Raw genomic sequence first — 22150 nt, forward strand, 5'->3', positions numbered from 1 at the left:
TATACATAGTTAGCGACCGGGTGTTTTACACGCGGTTTGATGGTGCAGGATACAGCGCGTGGTGTGCAGGGGATCGAGGGTATGCATAGTAGGAGATCTTTTGGTGGGGCTATTACAATACATATATACATATATTATAGTCGCAATGCACAATATACATATATATATATATACATATAATAGGTAACCTATATAGCCCACCAGGATCGAACAATAACCGACAAAAATGTATATTATATATAATATATATATACTGTAGATATACCTATAATATATTTAACGTTATATATAATATATATACATTATATACATATACGCATAATATCGCACGCGTATACATGTCGCCTCGTCGGGGGTTATATTATAACTATATAATAATATATTATGTTCATATAAATGTACCAATACACACATCATATACATATATTATGTGAGTATAGTGTGGGTATAAGGTATATACTTACACCGGTCCGCGTGCACCACGGGGGGGAACTGGGTGGAGTTTGGCCGGGTAAACGCAGTCGGTGATTCGACGTGGCCCCCGCCGCCGACTTACCCTGCTAGACGTGTACGTGTTACGATTATTATTATTACTATTATTATTATATCATTTCAGTATAATAGTCGCGTATATAGAGGTGTGTGTGTGTGTGTGTGTGTTGTACGCCGTGCTTTAAATTATTATATATATCCCTACCTATACATTATTATGTACTGCTCACCTGAAATTATTGTATATATATGTATATACGCTAGCCGCGAGTGTGTGCATTATTGTTCGGCTAAAATATAAACGAACGCTTTAATATTATATATAAATATATAAATTAATACAATGATGATGATAATAATAATAATAATATATAAAATTATATTTACGGTGTGTGTGTGTGTGTATGTGTGTATTTGTGTTCGTAGGCCGCCGCGGAAGAGGTACTGTGTAAGAATAAAATATACGCGTGCCGGCGGGGCGTGACTTTGCGGCGTTACGGGGGGAGGAGCCAGACGCATTCGCCGCGCCCGTCCGACCGACGACGACCGCGGTTCGGGCCGGGGAGACTCGACGTCGCCGTCCGGGCGTTGTTGTGCGCGCGTATCCGTCGGCAGTAACGATGAGTTTGCCTAGCGGTGTGGACATGACTGCTGCCCTCATGTCGCAGCATCCCGCCGTACTCGGAGGCTTGTCTCCCGCGTTCTTCTTGCAGCGAGCGTCCGAACGGTACCAGCGAACGCCCAAGTGTGCCCGGTGCAGGAACCACGGTGTCGTGTCTGCCCTGAAGGTGAGTGTTGTTCCTATACGTGTATTTGTATTATCGTAACGTCGAGCTCGCACCTACTGTTGCTATACAAGCGGGGGGGGGGCGACCGCGGCACAAAAATATTTGAAGAGGGGTAGAGGGTGGTTTGAAACGCCCCGCGTTTAACACGGACTATAATATATATATTATGATGTTGCGAGTACATTAGTTATTTTCCAGCAAATAAGTATGCTTTTTAAGTCTTGTGTATACAAGTCATAATTAATCATATTAAATCCATCATATTATGTTTTTGAACACGCATTGTTCGCACGTGCTTATTATTTGCACCTATATACTCGTACTTTGAGATTGCTCTGAGAAAAAGACTATTTAAATTTTAAAAACAAATAAATTTCGATTGTACTATTCAATGTTTATGATAGTCGCTAATTTATAAATCAGCATTGGTATAATGTATAATACGATATCACTATATATTATAGTTCATAATATATTGCAGTGTATGCTATGTCGTACGATCGACTGTTCGAGTATACTTTTACACATAACGTGGATACCGATTTAAATATATGTATTATGTATAGTAACAGTAGTTGTACCCATAATGATATTATAAACTCTATGAACTCAATATGAACAAAATTATTGGTCATAATATAATGGTCTCGACGGTCTTGTAAATTAGGTTAGGAAACGTAATATTTATCTATATATTATTTCGATTGTCATTAGTTATATGTACACTCAAGATAATTTAAGAAGAATTATTTCCCAAACGCTTTTTTTTTTTATAACAAAATACATTCATTTAAATTTTAATGATTGTAACTCGTTATTCGACTACTTACAATTAGTTTTTTTGTAAATATAATTGCATATTGATAATTTACTTACTTTCGATTTGTATTAGGAACACTATTATGTATTGGCATAAATTAAATCAATTCAATTTTGTATAGTTAAACTGTAATAGGTAATTGAGTTAAATTCGTTAAGTTACTTATGCACGTGTTGTAAGGTGCACCACATCGTATTGTAACTAATAAAATAACAAATAATTAAAAACAAATACAAACACACGACACACACACACACACAAACACACAAACATATTTATTATTAAATAATAAATATGATTACCAAAATAAAATATAATGTAATTTGCACAAATCTTACATATTTTATCACTGTTGAAGTTACAATTAAGTTTATCAATTAAAAGAATTCATATAAAAGTGTATACCTACTTATATTTTACTTCTTAATGTCGTATAAGATATGTATATGTTACGCCAAATTTATGAAATTCAGATTTCATAAGATCAGCAACACTGTTGCCGAAAACGTAAAATCGACAACTATTAAAGTACCTATTTAATACTGTCAATTGCGTGAAATCGGCAGGACCGTTCTTGAAAAAATTATAAAATATAATTAAATATAAATGAATGTGTTACATTCATTTTCTTACATAAAACACTGCAAATATAATAAAATCTAATTGCAATAAAAAGTTATATGTACAAAAAAGTAAAAAAAAAAAAAATCTTAAGTTATAAAATTATATTATAGAGTTTTATATTTATAATTATACATTTTAGCGACTATGGCCAGGTTGGCACGCCGAATTACACATCATGTCGTTTTTGCTACATAATATATATATTATTAAATAATAAATATAATTACTAAAATAAAATATAATGTAATTTGCATAAATCATACATATTTTATCACTGTTGAACCAGTGCATCTTTTTGATGTGCAGTTCGTACGGCAGGGTACAACGTCGATATCGTTGTCCGGTCCCATCTGAACCTAATCGAATTAGTTCCCGTAAAGAACATATCCATTCGGTCGAACGTTTGCATTCGTCAGGGGAAACAGTAATTTGTAGCAGCCAAACTGTTCCGCTCCAGCCGTGTGCTCGGGATCCTCAATCGATGCTCTATAGATGAGCAAATATTATCAGAATATTATTGACGATTAATAATATTATTATTTTAGTGACATTGACGTAGATGGAAATTGAAACACGGCAGAAAAAATAATGGTGTGGTAATAATGCCGATGAGCGCGCGTACAATTTTATTGTTATTGGTTGTTTACGTAGGTATACCATTAATTGTATAATTATGTCGTTATAACACGTGTCACCGAATTCATACAATCGGCAAGAAGAATTCTGCCTAATTCATGAAAACTGCAGTAACACTGTTGCCGATTACGTGAATTTGGTAGTCAATATTAGTTGCCGGATTTCACGTTTTCGGCAACAGTGCAGTGTTACTGATTTCACGAATTCGGCAATTCTTCTGCCGACTTCATGTAATCCGCAATTTTTTAATTTGGCGTAACATATATACAACACAAATCACTTATGGTTATATAAATCAAACAACTCGTGAGGTGCCTACTTGCATACCTTTTCCTCAATAAGAGAAAAATGCATAAACAGCTCTCCAGCGTGAATGTAATCCCACGAACACAAACCAGAACTTTATCTCACTTTTATTAATACTCAGACCTATAGTATTTACTTTAAAGAATGACTTATACTCTTATTTAATTTCAATGAAATTATAATTCCTAATTTGATTGTATAATATTTTGAAATTTAAAATCATTTGTTTTTTATTATATACATTTAATTATACTGACAAAAACTATTTGATTGATTTTACATAACACGAGTGACAATTTAACGTAAAACAGCTTATGAAATTACATATTATATTGTAGTTACAATTACTTACAAATCAACACGATTTTGTACATTAACGTTTTGAAAAATACTATAGGTTACCCTTATTTATTAAAAAGTCTGTAAATTACAATATATTATGTAAGTTTAGATGTTATGAATGATGATAAACTTACTTATTTGCGTATGTAAAAATTTAATTGTTATTGCTATTTTATTTGAATATATAAGCAAAATTATCAATTTAAATAATATGCACATATATCAATTTTATGAAAATTATTTACGTATACTCTTAAATATTATGGTAAATAGTAAATACTAATATTATTTATTTTTACATCAAAAATAAGTAAATTTGTCATCTACGTATCTTGCATTTACATTTATGATTTGTGATACAGTACTTACTACTTATACTTAAAGTTAATAATTTGTATTTTGTATATGTACTGTAAAGTATTAATGGAAATATAGTTTTTACGCATATATTAATATTAGACTTAATACTTTGACTCAATACAACAACAACAACAACTTCAGTAAAATAATCAGTTATGGTACAATATTAACTTGTGTATAATAAATTGTATTTGTTTTAAGCGAAATATTTTGTTGTATATTATACTTGGTTTATGAATAAATGAGAACTTACATTTGAAACTTTATTGATGTTTAAATTTATATTATAATCATAAGCTGAATGGCCGATAAAATTTTTTTAATCGTTATTGAATTGTTTAGTTTAAATAAAGTGTAACAATAAGTGAAATATTAATAAATCGTTTTAATTGCAATAATTGAGTACCTACGTAATTAATAAAATAAAAAAATTATTAATTAATTATTTTAATGAATAATTACGTAACTGTATAATTATTTGTGTAATTTACGATGTATTAATTATTTAGGTATTAATGACTTACATAGCGTACGTATGAATTTCTAATATATTATACATAGTTAAAAGTTCATTGAAGGATTGTGAGAAATGAAAAAATAAATTTGTTTGTTTCTATGATTAGTACGTTAAGAACCGTTAAAAATGTATGAAGATAAATGTGTCCAAATATTCTTTGCGAGACGTATTTTCTATTTATGATCAAGAGCTTGAGGTAGTTTCTTCTATTAAAGATTTAGATATAAATCAATCTCAATCTGTTGATCTTTATTTTTTTTTTTAAATATTTAATTTATTTATGGTTAACCGATGCGTATTATTATAGGGTTTATTTAGATTACGGCGATTTGGTGACTTTTACGTAGAATGTTTGATGACTAAAAATGTTATATTGCAAATTCGAATCTAGAGTACCTACTTATGAATCTATTTTTTTGAATCTATCTCAAATAGGTTAAATAAACTGTTTAAATATTATACAGACTTATTTTTTGATACTTAACTTGTAAGTAGGAATGAGTGGTTCTGTAAAGGAATTTGTTTTGAAATTAGGTTTACATTCACTCTTCCGAATATACATTTAGTTATATTTAATTGTATAATTTATTTTTACCATTATATAAGATGGTGAATTATCATTTTTTACATTAAGTCTTAGACTATTAGATAAAGTTATTTATTTCAAAAATATATAGTTTAAATGGGACAAAAAGTTGTATGCTTTGGGCGTGTTATAATATTACAATGTAATTTTTAAAATTTTGACTTCAGTTTTTATAATGAATTACTCTTTAGTGTTTATGTTTAAAGTTTGAATATATAAATATTAAATTATACTCTTATACCTATAAGGCTATAAGTAAATTTCAGTGATAAATAAATCAAATAATTATTTATTATATAATGTACATACTTACAAATGTGCATATTATTGTAAATTGTAAACATATTATACTTAAATATTACAATATTCTTATTTATATACCCATATATACGAGTATAAAATTATTGTGTAAGATATAGTTTTTTAATTAATAATAAAATACTTTCTCTTTGACCTTTGTATATATATATATATATTGTAACAATATGTATATATTATGCATAATGCTTTCACGATTATGAATATATTTGTTTTTAATCAAAATTAAGGGGTTACAAAACAATATGGAAATATGATTGCTATTTTATAAATTTCTTTCATTCGTTTTAATCTCACATTTTTAATTACTGGTGTCATATTTAATAAAATATATTACTACATGCTATTTCTTAATGAACTAATATTGATTTAACTTTCCATAAAAACTATTTAAATACATGTATTATAATTATAATATTGCATAACTAATGTTTACTATAAAAATAAAGTGCTTACATATTATTATAATACAGAAAAATTCAAATATTATAAATTATGTTAAAAATTATGTAATTACTACGCATATAAACATGCTTTGAAAGGGTATATCATTTATATATTTTAACCATCTCTAATGTCTATATTATATTAAAATATGTATACTCGTAGATGTACAAAATTGTATTTTTTTAAATTCGATCAATTGCCCATATTTTATTATTGTTGTAGTTTTAGTAGTAGTATTACACATTCTTGAAATAATGTTACTTTAAACTTGTAAGTAGTTGAATTTTAAAATATCAACTTATATCATTATATCTATATAAATCATAACGGTTATATATATTTTGTTATTTTTTTATTTAGGGACATAAACGTTATTGTCGTTGGAGAGATTGTGCCTGTGCAAAATGTACTTTGATAGCAGAAAGACAGAGAGTTATGGCTGCCCAAGTAGCTCTAAGACGGCAACAGGCTCAAGAGGAAAACGAGGCCAGGGAACTTGGATTGATATACCCACCACCGTCATCATCATCTTCTGCTGCTGCTAGATCAAGTCCAGGTAAATGCTTACAATTTCAATACTTGTTATTTGGTAGAAATTTATCGAATTATAAAACAACTCGTATATATTATTATATACCCAACTTATCCTGTAATATTTTTAAATTGTATAGATACTTAGGGGTGTATTTCTAATAATCCACCTATTGCATCATATAGTCGTTATTATCAGTTCATTTTGATAAAAAAAAAATTAAACATCAAGCTAATAATACAGTATAATTGTCACACATATGTTTTAAAGCAAAGGATAATATGTAATTTAATCGTAGATCGTACTGAGTAAAATATACATAAATCGAAAAAAACAATGATACATAATATTTTTAGTAATGTTTTACTTATTTATATGCTTAACATTATTTGAAAACATATATTTACGTGGAAGAACACGTCATCAGTACCAATATGTAGTCTATAACTATATTGACGATAAATGTTTAGAAATGTACTCAAAATGACAAAATAATAAAGAGAGATAAAGTCTCATGAACCATAATATTATATTATTATGTATTATGTATAGTTCTCAGCTATTCGAATTTTCTAACTACATTACATACCTATATAATATATACATTACGCACATTGAAAAAGGATAAAGGAATATTTTACTAGGTATTTAATTGATGCAAGTGTAGAGCGACGATGTCTGCGATAATATTTTATGTTGCCAACCGAATGAAGAATATAATAATAACTGTGGACTGTCGTTGATAGCGAGGGTGATGACGCGAGGAAAACAGAAGACCCTGTTTATGACTGTGCGTGATCTATATGGAAGTACACACGCCGCACACATAATAACCACTAGTAACATTATCCGAATTCCTCTTTTATTGCCGCAGAATTCTTCTTGACCTCAATTGCTTGCATTATTATATTAAGTATATTATTATATACGATTTGAACTCACCCCTAATCGTCTTCATTGTTTAGAGCATATTATATAGGTGTATATACGTATATATTTTATTTATTTATACATGTATGTGTGTACATTATATTATTTATAGGGAAGGGTGTTTCTTATTAAGAGGCGCGTTGTATATATACGTTCACAATGGTGGCTAAGAGGTTATTATAAAACAACGCACACACAACTTAAACACAACTACCAATTAACCTCTACTCTTTACCCTCCTTAACTCACTTTAAACTTTTTGTTAAACAGATAACATTGTATGGATATTCCAAAGACGTGGTTTTACATAATGTTATCTTACGAGTCGAAACGCTCGAGTAGTTATTTGTGGGGTGGAAAGGATTTGCAAAAAGTGGTAGCTAAGTAATTGCTTTTACAGACTCAAATTTTAGCTTGCCGCAGATATTACACGATAAAACAATTATATCATTTGAAATGCACTTGGTCACAATATTTACCCACTGTATTCTTCGCCGCGATAGTGTTTTTTTTCTAGTAAATTATTAATTTAAAAATAAACGAATACAAGCCGTACATCTAAACAAAAGATGGTGAAATCATAAACGTATATACTAAATTAACTGAGTAGTTGAATATACCAAGGGTGGAGTTACGTTTTCTACACTAAAAGAGCAGTTATTAAGGGTTGAAAATTGCAGTTTAATAGAAATGCTTACGACTACGTACAATACTATCTCGATTTATTGTAGTTAAAAATATTACTTAGAGTGCACTTGAAAACGGTACAATGTACATACATAGTAATTAAAATAAAATAATAACTTATACTAATTATAAGCTAGGTATAGTATGTTTAAGCCTATAACATTGTGAATAAAAGTTATATGTAATTATATTTATAATACTTCTATATAACCATGCTTTATTTTGTTAATCCGTGACTATGATATTATACGCCTATAAAGTTTTAATAGAAAAACTACACGTAAAGTTTATTTTTTTTAATTATCAGCATAGATATATCTGAAATTAATATACGTATGAGAGTATTTAATTAAGAAATAGTTAAAAATAATAATTAATTATAAAGTCATGAATTTTACATAACTTTTGAAAAATTATTAACTAAAGTATACTTTTACTTAAATATTTTCTTTTTTCATATATATATATATCTATAATTTGTTTTTCGCTTATAAATCAAATAAATACATATAAAATAGGCATAAGTATATATTACAATTATACAATGTAAGTTTTCGAATAAATTGAGTTTTTATATTTTAATATTTTTTTTTCGTTTGAACTTGGTTCCGTGAACATAATACATGGCAGTGGTAATAATAGCGATATAATATAAAAAACCGTTTTTAAAAAAATAATAACTTTCAAGTATGCGTTAAACTCGTTAAAGTGCTGTAAAATTTAAAATTAGGTATGGGTACCTATGTACTATGGAGTATAATAGTTTAATAATAACAACATTGTAGTCTCGATGGTAAAATATATATAATATACTAATAAATACGGTAATATTGTAGGAAGTTGGGTAATTGGTAATGACCGTGATATATTTTAGTTTTGCGTTAACAGTTTACCGTCGAGTGTCCCTGCGAACGCTTGCACCACCGTATATATATAAACGTATACTTATATAATATATATGTACACTGTACATAAGCTGTTGTGACTTACTGACTTATGCATACGTTTATAATATTATATATAAATATGTACATAGTGGTAATTCACCTTCACAATTATTATACTTAATTATATATATATATATAAGTATATACGATTGTACAGAAAACAATTGAAGCGCAGGTACTTACTTAAACGTTTCAATAATAACGAAATTTTGCAGGCGAGTTTGTACAATAGAGATTTTGTATATTATGATGTAGGTACTCGGGCGATTCACTCCGCACTTATGCGGTATACTGCACCCGCGATAAAGAGGGTTGTCGGGCTTTTAAGAACGCGATCGCCATACTAGACATATTATACATTATAATCCAGCCACCCCCGCGTATTTAAATTGCTCTCCCTCTTAGTCTCTCTTCTCTCTCATTTGTCCCCCGCGCATTCTTCACCCTCATCGCACTTCTGCTAAACCTCGTCAATGTGTTATTTTTTCAGCCGTAAAAAAATAATTGCCGCATTTTGTACATAGCCTATGCATATTTAATACACACACACACATATATATATGTGTGTGTGTGTGTGTGTGTGTGTGTGTGTTATACACTCGAATATCTTCGACGAACGTTGTATTATTAAACATTTTTTTTCCACCACATACGCACGCATAATATATAATCCTCGAAACGATACGTATTATTATTATTAATTTTTTTTTACAATTTTCCAATGATATATTCTATAGGTACACGTACAGAAATTTAATAAAAATAGAACGAATACGTGATTAATGATACGTCAATAAAAATTATTATTTTTAACCATATATTTATATTATACGTAATATACGAGTATTATACACATATATTATGTTGTACTCGTCCATACTGACATTATTGTACTATGTGTATACACTTTGTTTTTTAAAGTTTTACGTGTATGGGTACGCTATTATACATTTAATTATTTGTTAACACAATAAAATTGAATAGAAATAATGACATCATTTTACGTTCGCTGTTTATACAGAACGTACAGTACGTCATAATATTATGCTCTTGTCACAAAATTATATTGCACTTTCCACACGGATTTTTCATTCACCTTTTATACGCATTTCTGTTAACTTATACGCCACCGAATTAATTGATTACACAATTTCAATATTATACCGATTTTAGACGAGAAAAGAGCGCGTCTCAGTTCGGAAGAATCCATTACTGCAAAACACGACCAAACGATCGTAACACAAGATCAAAACACGCGAAGCCGTTCGTCCAGTGTGTCACCGAACGCCCCTACCCAAGTAACGTCCACACAGTTTGCCGCCAAATTCAGCAGTCCAACAAGATCGGAGGTAAGTTCGATTTTTGTTTATAGTATAGTATGCTATGTATAAATGGTATAATAGTTAAAACTGCATGTACTCTATATTAGGTAGTTATTTTATGACCATGAGTCTTTGTATAAGTATAGATAATTATTATTTATTGTGATTATTGTATCATATGGGGTTAACTCACAAGACCTATACTAATATGTGATTAAGCAAAGTTTTTGTTTAAAATGAGCATTTTAAAATAATAGATTATTTTTCATCGATTATCTTTCGTACAATTTAGTAACTACTGTTTTTTTTTTATTTTAGATTTTTATTGAAAAAAACAAAAAATAGTTTTAGAGTATTTCAATCTCAACCTAATATATCACAATATTATTTGAAAATTAATACTTAAGCTCTTGTACGTATTTAAATGAAATATAAATATACTGACAACTTCAAAAATTAAATTACTGGTGCTTATGTGAAATAAATCGAGACAAAGTCTATCGTGAGGTTGTTTTTGTTTCATAGGTTTGGCCTCAACAAAATGTTATATATCAAAAAAAAAAAAAATAATAACGAGTCGAATTTCAGTTATTTGATACAACTCTTTTCGCGTTTAATAATATTATATAATATACTTACATAACTACTCGGATATTTGTATTTACTGAAATGTACTATTTTATATTACAAAACGCTGATAAAATATTCTTTGGTTATCAATTTTAACTTTCTGATCGGATTCGTTTGACAACATCACTTTAGTTACAAAGTTACAAAGTTATCGTCTTGCACGATGATGCGCAGTGGTATATTGGTAAATAAATTAAAGGGTCTACGCACCTAAAAGTAATTTAATATATATATAGGTTCCTTGAAAAATTTTTTCGTTCCGCTCAAAATATCATTACACTTATTAGTTAATAGGTAATATTTTATAATATTATTATAGTAACACTTAGGTACCTTTCATGTGTATATGCGGTATATGTAAATTGTATAATATATATATATATATATATATGTCAATGTAAATAATTTTTAACTGACATACTTTTGTAATGTTACTTTGGTATTTTTATAGTTTTTAAATTTATTTAATTTATCAAACAAATATTTGCATAACTATGAATTTTTTCGAGTTTTTCCAAAATAACAACTTTAGTAAAAAATACAAGATATAAACTGGTAGACTTAGTTTGAAAATGAGTAATACTCTGATACCGTAAAATTCAAATGGAATTCAACATTTTAAATTTAACGTGATATTGATGTTAATATTTATTTTTATGAAGTCTTATATTTAATCATTTTTTAATTAATGCAATCATACATATTTTAATAAATACTACTTTTAAGTAAAATTATGGACTATAATAATAAAACATCAAATAACCATAGATAATATTACATAGTATTTACCATGATAAATTATCAATAAAAATAAAGCATCAAATATAATAATAAATAATTAAATCATGTTAAAGAATTAACAATTGTCCATAAACTTCTTTTGTATGCATCAGTATTTTTTTCTTTCTTTCTAGTAAATTTTGATCGAATGTCGTTTGCTGATTTGTGTTGAATAACTAACTAACTTTGAACATAAAGTTCTGGGTTCTATAAATGAAGTGGGGGTCCATTAATATTTATCAACATAAAATTAGATATATTAGTAGGTACTAGTTATAGTTAATGTAGACCTAAGATCGGCGCAAATTCAATTTAAAACACTGAAACTACGTTCACATTTAGTAGTTGAGCAAGAAAAAGTTTTAATGCAGTTATTCAACTCTAGAAACACATTTCGAAGATTTTTATCTTAATTCGTTTATTGAATTATTCTTGTTTAACATGAAACGTTTGCACAAAAGTTTGACTTCTTCTTCGCCATAACTTTTATATCTATATCAATTAGTCAAGTATTTTTTTTTATCAAAAATCGTGATATCTTTAATCAAACTTAAGTCATTAGTATTTTATAATAATCTAATAATTCTTAAATTATTACAAATAATAAAACTGGTATTTTATAATTGGTAAAATTTTTTGAATAATTTATTAATTTTATATGCTTGAAAATCATATTATTTGCAACTTGAATTTCTTTCATATGATCTTCAATATTATCTTTAAAGATAATATTATCATAATAATATTATCTTTAAAGATTCTAAAATTCTAATTGATTTTATATTTGAATCTGCTTCTATAATAGTTAGATTATTTTTTGATTTTAAGATTCAAAGATAAATTAGAAAGTTCTAAAGTTCATCACACATTCAGTATTGTTTAGATTGAAATGACCTGTATATATCATCAGTAATCGTACTTGTACACGATATATCTATCTTTTTTGAAAGACCTTAGGGTACCACGGTGCATCGTTTAAGATCCACTGCAGTATATAGTATACACGCCAAGTAATTTTCGATCGTCTTTGCAAATACCCTAAGACGGGTAAAATTTAATCAAACTTCATGTGAGCACGAGATTATTTTTGGACAGTGTATGGTGTACTGTGTACATGATAAAATAACAATTGTATATTATTTTTATTATTTTATTGTATGGGGATGACTGATGATAAAATATTAGGTTGCGTGTACCCATAATATATGAATGTCCTTAAAGGTATACGCATAAATCCAAAAACAAGGATCCTGATATAAGTCATTTACCCGCGTTTATCCTCCGATTAATATACCACTGAATGATACGATATACACACTATAATCACACTGCACTAAACTATCATGATATTTATACATACGTATGCGTAGGAGACGACGAAGATCGTTTAAGATTATACTTGCGTTTTTTCGCAACTCTAAGCAACTTCTGTGTTTTAACATATTACCTTGTGTACAATAATATTATATACAATACCAACGACAATAGTTAATTCGTATCAATTTAACACGTCCGATTAAGTCACGCGCACATATTTATCCTGTCAACGTGATCTATACACTTGCATATGATTTAATAGGTGGAAAGCAATGAGAGCAGCAACGAAGCCGCCCCGGAAAATTTGTCGTTGCCCAAACGGAAAGACTCCAGCTCGCCGACCGAACCCGACCGTTCCCGGTTGCCGTCGAACTATTCAAATTTCTCCAGTTTTCTGGATACGAGCGCCGTGGCTGCTGCAGCCGCAGCTGCCGGAGTCAACTCCGCCGGACGGTCGGCCGTCGATGTGCTCAGGCGCGTTTTCCCATACAAGAGACGAGGAGACATCGAAAACGTGCTGCAGAGGTGCAACGGCGACGTATTACATGCAATTGAACTTATGGTGAGTACTGCACTTCTATTACGTGTTAGGCGGCCATTTTAATTGGCACCGTTGTTCTATTTTAAATGTCATGTTAAATTAGTCTTGTAAAATTAAAATTATTTTAAAATCAAAACCCTAAAATGGTGAAACGGCTATAAATAATACCGTTTGAACTGTAATCCTTAGCCGACCATCAGAAATGCACATCACGATACTTTATAAGCATAAAACATTAGATATGTGCACATACCACTGCACAAACGCACGATTAAGTTTCGGTGCATCACAACTCGAGGAGAGAAACGTAAAAAGTTGCGTTAATAGAGAGTAGAGACAAACGTAAAATAGAAATTTACCGGTTTTAAAGTATTTACTCATTTTATATTAAATTGAACACATAACGTTATTGATATTCTTATTACTCGTTTAACAATACTTTTACGATTTTTTTTATGTGCTTAAAAATTATATAAACCGCCGAAATTCCACACTTTATGCCAAATTACTCGTATTTTGTTTTCAAATCCCTTATGAAATGCATTTGCGATCGTTAAAAATTTATGATTCAGCATAATGGAAAAATATATTTATAAAAAACGTTTAAACAATGTCATCTGAAATTATAGAGTTGAGTATAATGTCGATGATTGATACACGTCATATTATTGTACAAATTACGGGTTAGTAATAATAAATCATTCTAATGTTATCGCACGGCAAAAGGAATAAATCTATACCAAAATATAAATAATACGGCCACGATAAATTTGTGGGTTTGTAGTCGAGGAAAAAAATAATGAACATAATAATTTTATCAACGTTTATAACACGCAGAAGATTCGTTGTACAGTAAAATTATAAGCTTTTTCTATTTTTAACATTTAATTTATCATCATAATATTATTATCTAAGAAAAAGTCCACTCAGAAATTTTAAATATTATATAAAATGTATATGATGGTAGGTTTCATATTTACTGCAATGGCATCGGCGGTGTAACTTTGGTGACCGTTAGAAACGTTTTATACAGACGTTTAATCGAAATAGACATATTATTATAATAATGTATCAAATGTCTACGTGCGCACCGACAATGATGGTGGCGATTATTGGGTTTTACCGTTTTAACAACTCTCGTCCTATGGCGATGTAAACGCATACAAGAACTCGATTTATGTTGCTTACTCGAGCAGTCGAGCATATTATCATTATTATTTGTGATGTTTTCAAGAAGTCCCCACTCGTACCCTTTATATACACACGTCACATTGTGATATATTATTTACATTGTCAATTTGTATATGCGCGTACCTCTATCCCATACGTTATATTTTTTTTCCGTACGCGACACAATAATATTATAATGATGTTAAAAAATAAAACGCACTTAGGGTCGATCCCTTTTAACTAGCGGCCATATTGTAAAAAATATCGGTTCCTAAGTTTAATGTGTACACTGTACAGTGTTGGTACCGTAGTATGTAGGTACGTGATAATATTATATTACCGCAGTCGTCGTAACCGCTCGTCACGTAAGAACTGAGAATACGCAGTCGTGCACGTAATTCTTAATAAGAATAAAATCAGTTAAATAAATCAATTTTTTAGCTACAATCATTATGATTTAATTAATTCAGGGCTTGTAAACGGTATAATAACGTTATATTCAACAAAAAAAACGATTGAAACTTTTAAACGTAATTATAACGGAAAACGATGATTAAATAACACAAAACAAAACATAACGATTAACAAAATATAATATTATGTTATACTTATCATCAAACAAAATATAACGTAAAACGTTATATATTATATATAGTACCTTTTTTTTTTTTTTTTTTTGAACCGCTATATTATATAGTACCTATATAACATTGAATGAAATAATTAATTTCCAATTATTTAATAGATATAATTTATTAAATATATTAAAAATTTTAGTTCTGAATAACGATAAACGCAAAAGTTGAATAACGTTTAGATTCTGAATAACGATAAACGCAAAATTTGTATAACGTTTTTTAATTGTAAATAACGTAAAATGAAATTTTTTTTCAAATGCAAGCCCTGCTAATTACAAAAATTATTAGTATGTATTATTTAAAAGATTTTGTCCCGATACAAAAAACGTTAAAAAGTGTATCAAATTTTCTTTTTATACTCTTTGCGATCCTCATTTAAAATTGTTAATAACAATAGCGGTAGATACATTTATTAATATCGTACTATTGACTTCTCAAAATATGATCATTTATTAGCTTCAAAACCATTAAACACAATAGTCATCACTCATTACATCATTTGTGGCGAAAGGGGTTAATCGAGAGACGGTCGCCTCCGAGTTTTTTACGAGGTGGCGGGAGGATGGCCAACGGTTTAGTCATCATTACGACCGATTATCAAAAAACGTAGTAACGGCGAACGCGTTTTTCGGGTTTTAAGCGAGTGGGCGGATGGGTGTGATGTTAGACTCGCCCCTTGAAAATTGTCGAGGTCGCCACGTCGCGACCAACAGCGCAGGAAACCACCGCGTCGGCTTATAGACTTTCATAGGAAACCACATCCATCCGCACCCACGGAGGGGGGGTAATGTCGACGGCTAGGACTGCAGAGTTTCTCTCACCCCGTCCGTCTGCAACTGTCGCACCCATCCACCCGCAGACAGTACCGTTAGGCGCTTAACGTCGGCTATACGACCTAACCGTCACGCATAACTCACAACTTGCACGTCGCGTGTTTCAGATGTGCGCTTCGGATCAGCTGCCGACCATGCACCCGACGCTGATGGACTCGCACTCGGCGTTCTCGCCCATGTCCGCAGCCGCAGCCACGGTGTGCACTGCCGCAGCCGCGATGACTTCGTTTCACCATCATCACCACCAGCAGCAGCAGCAGCAGCACCAACAACAACAGCAGCAGCAACAGCAGGCGCCGCGTTTCCTCACCGCGCCGATTCACCACTATCTGCAACCGCAACTGCACCACCTCACCACCGTTCACCCGCACGCCATGACGTACCAGTCGCACCACCTGAACCAGGCGGCGACGTCGCCGCGGTCACCGTCACCCGGTTCCGACAAGACGTCGTACTCGGACTGATGAAAACGCGTCGCAGCGCCGAGTCCGCACCTGCACCCGTCGTCCGCACGCGCGCCCACTCGCGTCCGTAAGTTTATGCGTCGGCCGACCGCGTCGACCCATCAGCGCCGACACGCGCGTTGAGCGACGGCAGGCCTGTACGTTTTTATTTCTATGTGGAAAAAAAAAAAAAAAAAAAAAAAAAAAAAAAACCAAAAACAACTCGTAATAATAATATTACATTATTATTTTTCTGGAGTGGATATTCGAAGACCACGGTCTCCGGAAATCTACCTAACCTTCTCCTTCTCCTTCGCATCTCCGATCGCCCCTCCTACCTCGTCGACATCGGCGCGTTCACGACGTGAGCGCGTGCGTAGGTACAATATACCGATAATTCGTTCGTTTTTTATTTAACGATATATTTTATGTAATTTCGAAATCACTATACGCGTCGTACGCGACTTCGGACGCAAATACTCGGAAAACGTGATGAAACGGCGAACCGCTGCAGGAATGAATGCGAACAATCTGGGTTGTTCGAGTAGAGGTATCTCCTATCGCGTGAAAACAATCACGTTTTCTGAATAATTTAAATGCGTGCAGATCTTCCTCGAGTGCCTCGATATATATTATGTTACGCAGTAGGTACTTACGTGATATTACGCGTTTTGTAAGATACATTTTCAAACGAATGTTAATACATTCTTTTATAATAATTACGTGTACCTTGTATACCCATATTGCATTACACATATATTGGTATGATTGCTTTGAAAAAATCGTTTTTATAGTTTTAGTGTAATTATACACACACACACACACACACACATATATATATATATATATATAATGATGAAGAAAAAAATAAAAAATCAACTGAATGTTTGTCCGTGTACATATTATTAGAAAACCAGTTATAGCGTTAAATCGAAACGTATTTGAATAATTTAAAACGTTCGCCAATCCGTCGAAAGGATGATTTTTTCAAACAATATGTCGTTAAATATTTATATAAACATAGCCGCGAACAATATAACATATAATAATATTATGTACATTCGTGTGTTATATTATTATATGCTGTTGCACACATACACGCTCGCAATTAATTGTTCAACTCCACACTGTTGTGCGTCGTGTTATTGAGTGTGTGTGTGTGTGTGTGTGTGTGTGTGTGTGTGTACCGACGATGTCATAATAAACTGTGTATTGACATATTATTGTGTGCGCGTATTACTTGACGTGAACGCGCAAAGTATGCCAACATAAAATATTGATATTATGCTGACTGTAAATAATTACAAAACAAAACTCAATACGATTGATATTATATACATTAATACATTTAATATTACTTTAAGCGCCTATTATTACTATTATTATTATTATTATTATTAAAATTGTGTTTCGGAATCTAGCCGTAGCACTTAAACATATTATTATTACTATAGGATTCTAACTATTTCTACGTTATTTTTTATTTGATTTAATGAATACAAACGTTTGCTTATACTGTGTTTAAAAACTGTTTTAAAATTTAAATAAAATGTAGTATTGACTATTGACGTTTTTTTCTTCGTTCCGTCCCATTTGAAATCCGATTCCGCTGGAGTGCAACACTGGTCGTAATCAACGTTGTTCTTTTTATTGGTTTACTACCCCCGCTCGTCTACACACATCATATTATCATTTAGTATGTATCGTACATGTGTAATTGTACACCGACGTTTTGAGTGTGTCACAAATCATCAAATATAATATAAAACACTCAAATACGATGGCGACAATATTAAACAGAATAACTGATATAGAAAACTTTTTTTATTGCAAACATTCAAACGTCAGTTTTTGAAAAGAAAAGTCAATGTAGCAAAATATCAAAAAGGTGTCATTTAAATTTTAAAAGCGATAAAAACAATCATCAAACACGGTGAGTTTAAAAGCTTATTTTCAACAGTGTCTAGTATGTGCGCGTTATTCATCTGAATTCTAGGTGTTCTGTTCAGATCTAAAGTAAAGTGAAAATAATTCAGTGATGTTGCTAAAGAACGGAACAGCTGCATTACGTTATGTATAGTGAGCATTGATCACACGAGCGTGTTTCAAATTTTAGGTGTCCATCAGCCTTCACAATATCATATCATTACATAATGATTTGTATTAAATACACAAATTCAAATTAATATATCACATATACTCGTATAAACAAGAATATAATAGTCATAAATCGCATGTGAGATATTAAATCATACATTGATTATATTCTCGGAAGATCAACTGCGATCAATTTAAATTTTAGTTTTATTATTAATTTAAAATTGTAAATTTTAATCATAAATAAGCGCACAGGTTGTTGAGGTAAGATGTTGACTACTCTGTGTTCACGATTATATTGGTAATCATTTATGTTCTATAAAAAATTAAAGCATTATGCATATGTGTTAGAATATATGTATACTAAATAATTTGTTGACATATATGCATGATTTTAGAACAAACGTGCCAGTTGTAAATCACAATTTACATCCAGATATCCTTGGTGTAGACTGCGATCAGTCACTACAATTATAATTGCTTATCGTGGTTCATAAAATATAACCATAAATTTGTAAATAATATTGTTTTATTTTGTGATGTTATATTGAAGGTGACATTATGTGTGATTTACGTGTATTCCTAATCGATGCACACATTCTGAGGTAAAAATAGTTAAGAAATATTACCAGCCCTGAATAATATTTAGAACTCGAAAATTTAAACGATAAAATAGTAAAGCTTGAACGTGAATGAATACTTGCAAATTATCTCTGGCTTTCCTGCCGATAATATTTGTGCACGTTTCTGTCTAAATGTCTCACCCGATTCGCATGAAACTGAAACCACTGTAAACGAGTAAACGGTAAAGTTATAATAAAACTAAAATGTTCATTGCCAACACTATTGTTAATACATAAAAATATAGAAATTATGATTATATACATATACTTGACATAATAATATTATTTTTTTTAAAACAATGGTTTGAAAAATAATGAAATCATATATATTTAAAAAAAATAATAATTGTTATTAAGTGTTGTATACTAGGAATAGTTTGAATAGTTATTACAATTATATATTATGGTCAACGATCAAAATAAAACATTTAATTTAGGTAGAACAGTTCTGTTTCAAAAATCGGTATTACTGGTTTACCACTTTTTTAACTAAACAAAAAAAGTTATATGCTCAAAATCTATCACTATAGTGAATAAGTGAAAAATAGTTATTACTTATTACAGTTAAATAATGATTATATAATTATTTTAAGATAAATAAATGAGTATAAAAATGTTTTAGTTTAATTTAAAAGCTCAGAAATATAAAACAAGATCCTAAACAAATTATTCTTATAGATATTTAAAAATATTAAAACATAATAAAGGCACAATTTTATTTCATAAGTATTTGGAGTTCAAATGTTGACAACATTTATCAAAATCGTTAAAATTTGGGAAATACCTTATAATTAAAAATATATAAAATATTTTATGTTTATAGTTAAGGCTTGAATTTGTAATACATTATGTAAATTATATTCCTGATAAATATTTGTTACTAAATTCAAAAATATAAAAAACAAAAAAGCACGATTTTTTATGAAAATTTAAATTCAGTTTTACGTAATTGGACATTTAAATGACGAATAACAATTTTAGTTTATTTTATTATATTAGTTCAAAAATATCTTAGAACTTGAAATTGGTTGGCACCTATCATATTTTACTATACGAATGACAATTTTAAAATCCTGGATTGATTTTAAGCTACTGTTTATTTATACATCGTATTATTAATGTTAAAGCCAATTACTTTAAAAAAAAATATTAATATAGTTCTACAAAATAAATTCAATAATAAATAGGTCGACAGACAATCTCTACTATTAGAATCATTTTTTGAATGCAATGAATTATCATTGAATTTTAATGTATCACATCTATTACCACGACTTAGTCAAAGATGATATACTACTCGGCATAAACTATACAGGAGAGAGATTAAACTAGACGTATTCTACTTTTTTCAGTTTAAAAGATGTCCAACAAAATAGACAATATAATTAATAATATGTTATATATGAAATAGAAAAATATACTTAACCATTAAAATATCATTATTTATATATAACCACATTTTTATGTATTAAATATTATTAAATTTTGTTATAAACTACTAATGTTAACGTTAACATCAAGGAAACAATTTTTTCCTCTATAAATGCACTATAATATTATAAAGTCATTCTACTCACCATTCTCCGCGTAAATTTTAAAATATTAAAATATATGTGCTTTATGTTTAATTTATTTTTTTCCCGTATAATGTTTGAGATATAATACATTTCGTTACAATATACATAATACATATATCATATATTATTTATTTATTTTAGCATAAAAAATCGCTTAGTTTCGAATAGAGTTGAATATAAATTTATGTATCTCGATTCATTCGTTTCTTGACTAAAATAATCATGGTTTAAGTATAATTTTTTTATATATATATATTTGACCTATTATATAATATTCTATTTAACAGTATTATTATATTACTGCGTATATTGGTGGTGGAAAAGGGGACGCAACTTTGCACGTTTGCAAAAGCGAAAATTGATAATGACAGGGTGGAAAAACCGGAGGTGTTATTTGCCAAATTAATAAGGTTTCTACCTTGCGGCGCGGTCTACAAACTGGATGTTCCAATTACACCACAGCAGACTTGTCAAAGAGTATCTACAAGCCCTACCCTGCGGGGCAAATAGACGTGTCAACCGCAGTGGAATATCAATTTTCTGGGTACATGCGATTCAATTTAAATCTGATTAACTTGCGCACCTCACCTCTCGTCCTCTGTGAAATACATTTTGAAAATACCCAATGTACTATATATTATATATAAATAAATATATTATACTATGTCGGTGACGAAGCAACTTCTCTTATTTTTTCCCTCGCGATTTCTATTGTTATCGTGATACCGTTTTTCAATTTCCCTCGACACCTCTTTTGTCAACATTATACAATCTCGCACCAATGATGAAATATTTAAGTGGTAAATGCGAACTTATCCTGACTTATACATATTGTAAAATAAATTTT

General features: G+C 30.1%; 1 protein-coding gene across 1 annotated transcript; it reads left to right on the forward strand.

Annotated features, from left to right (window-relative positions):
- Positions 1-1096: 1096 nt before the first annotated feature.
- On the forward strand, positions 1097-18345 carry LOC112596031 (doublesex- and mab-3-related transcription factor A2-like). The gene is made up of 5 exons (XM_025341475.1): positions 1097-1280; positions 6597-6792; positions 10506-10681; positions 13644-13943; positions 16671-18345. Exons 1-5 carry the CDS (start codon positions 1113-1115, stop codon positions 17025-17027), a joined length of 1197 nt encoding a protein of 398 aa, XP_025197260.1. The 5' UTR covers positions 1097-1112; the 3' UTR covers positions 17028-18345.
- The last annotated feature ends 3805 nt before the right edge of the window (positions 18346-22150 follow it).

This window comes from Melanaphis sacchari, unplaced genomic scaffold (genome assembly GCF_002803265.2).
Source record: "Melanaphis sacchari strain LSU unplaced genomic scaffold, SCAv2.0 Contig2_pilon_pilon, whole genome shotgun sequence".
Taxonomy (NCBI): Eukaryota; Metazoa; Arthropoda; class Insecta; order Hemiptera; family Aphididae; genus Melanaphis; species Melanaphis sacchari.

Excerpts from the sequence above, each read along its gene's own strand:
- LOC112596031 (XM_025341475.1), top strand. The coding sequence starts at position 1,113 with ATGAGTTTGCCTAGCGGTGTGGACATGACTGCTGCCCTCATGTCGCAG. Across the intron at positions 1,281-6,596 it reads GTGTCGTGTCTGCCCTGAAG|GGACATAAACGTTATTGTCG; the intron begins GTGAGTGTTGTT and ends TTTTTTATTTAG. Across the intron at positions 10,682-13,643 it reads GCAGTCCAACAAGATCGGAG|GTGGAAAGCAATGAGAGCAG; the intron begins GTAAGTTCGATT and ends ATGATTTAATAG.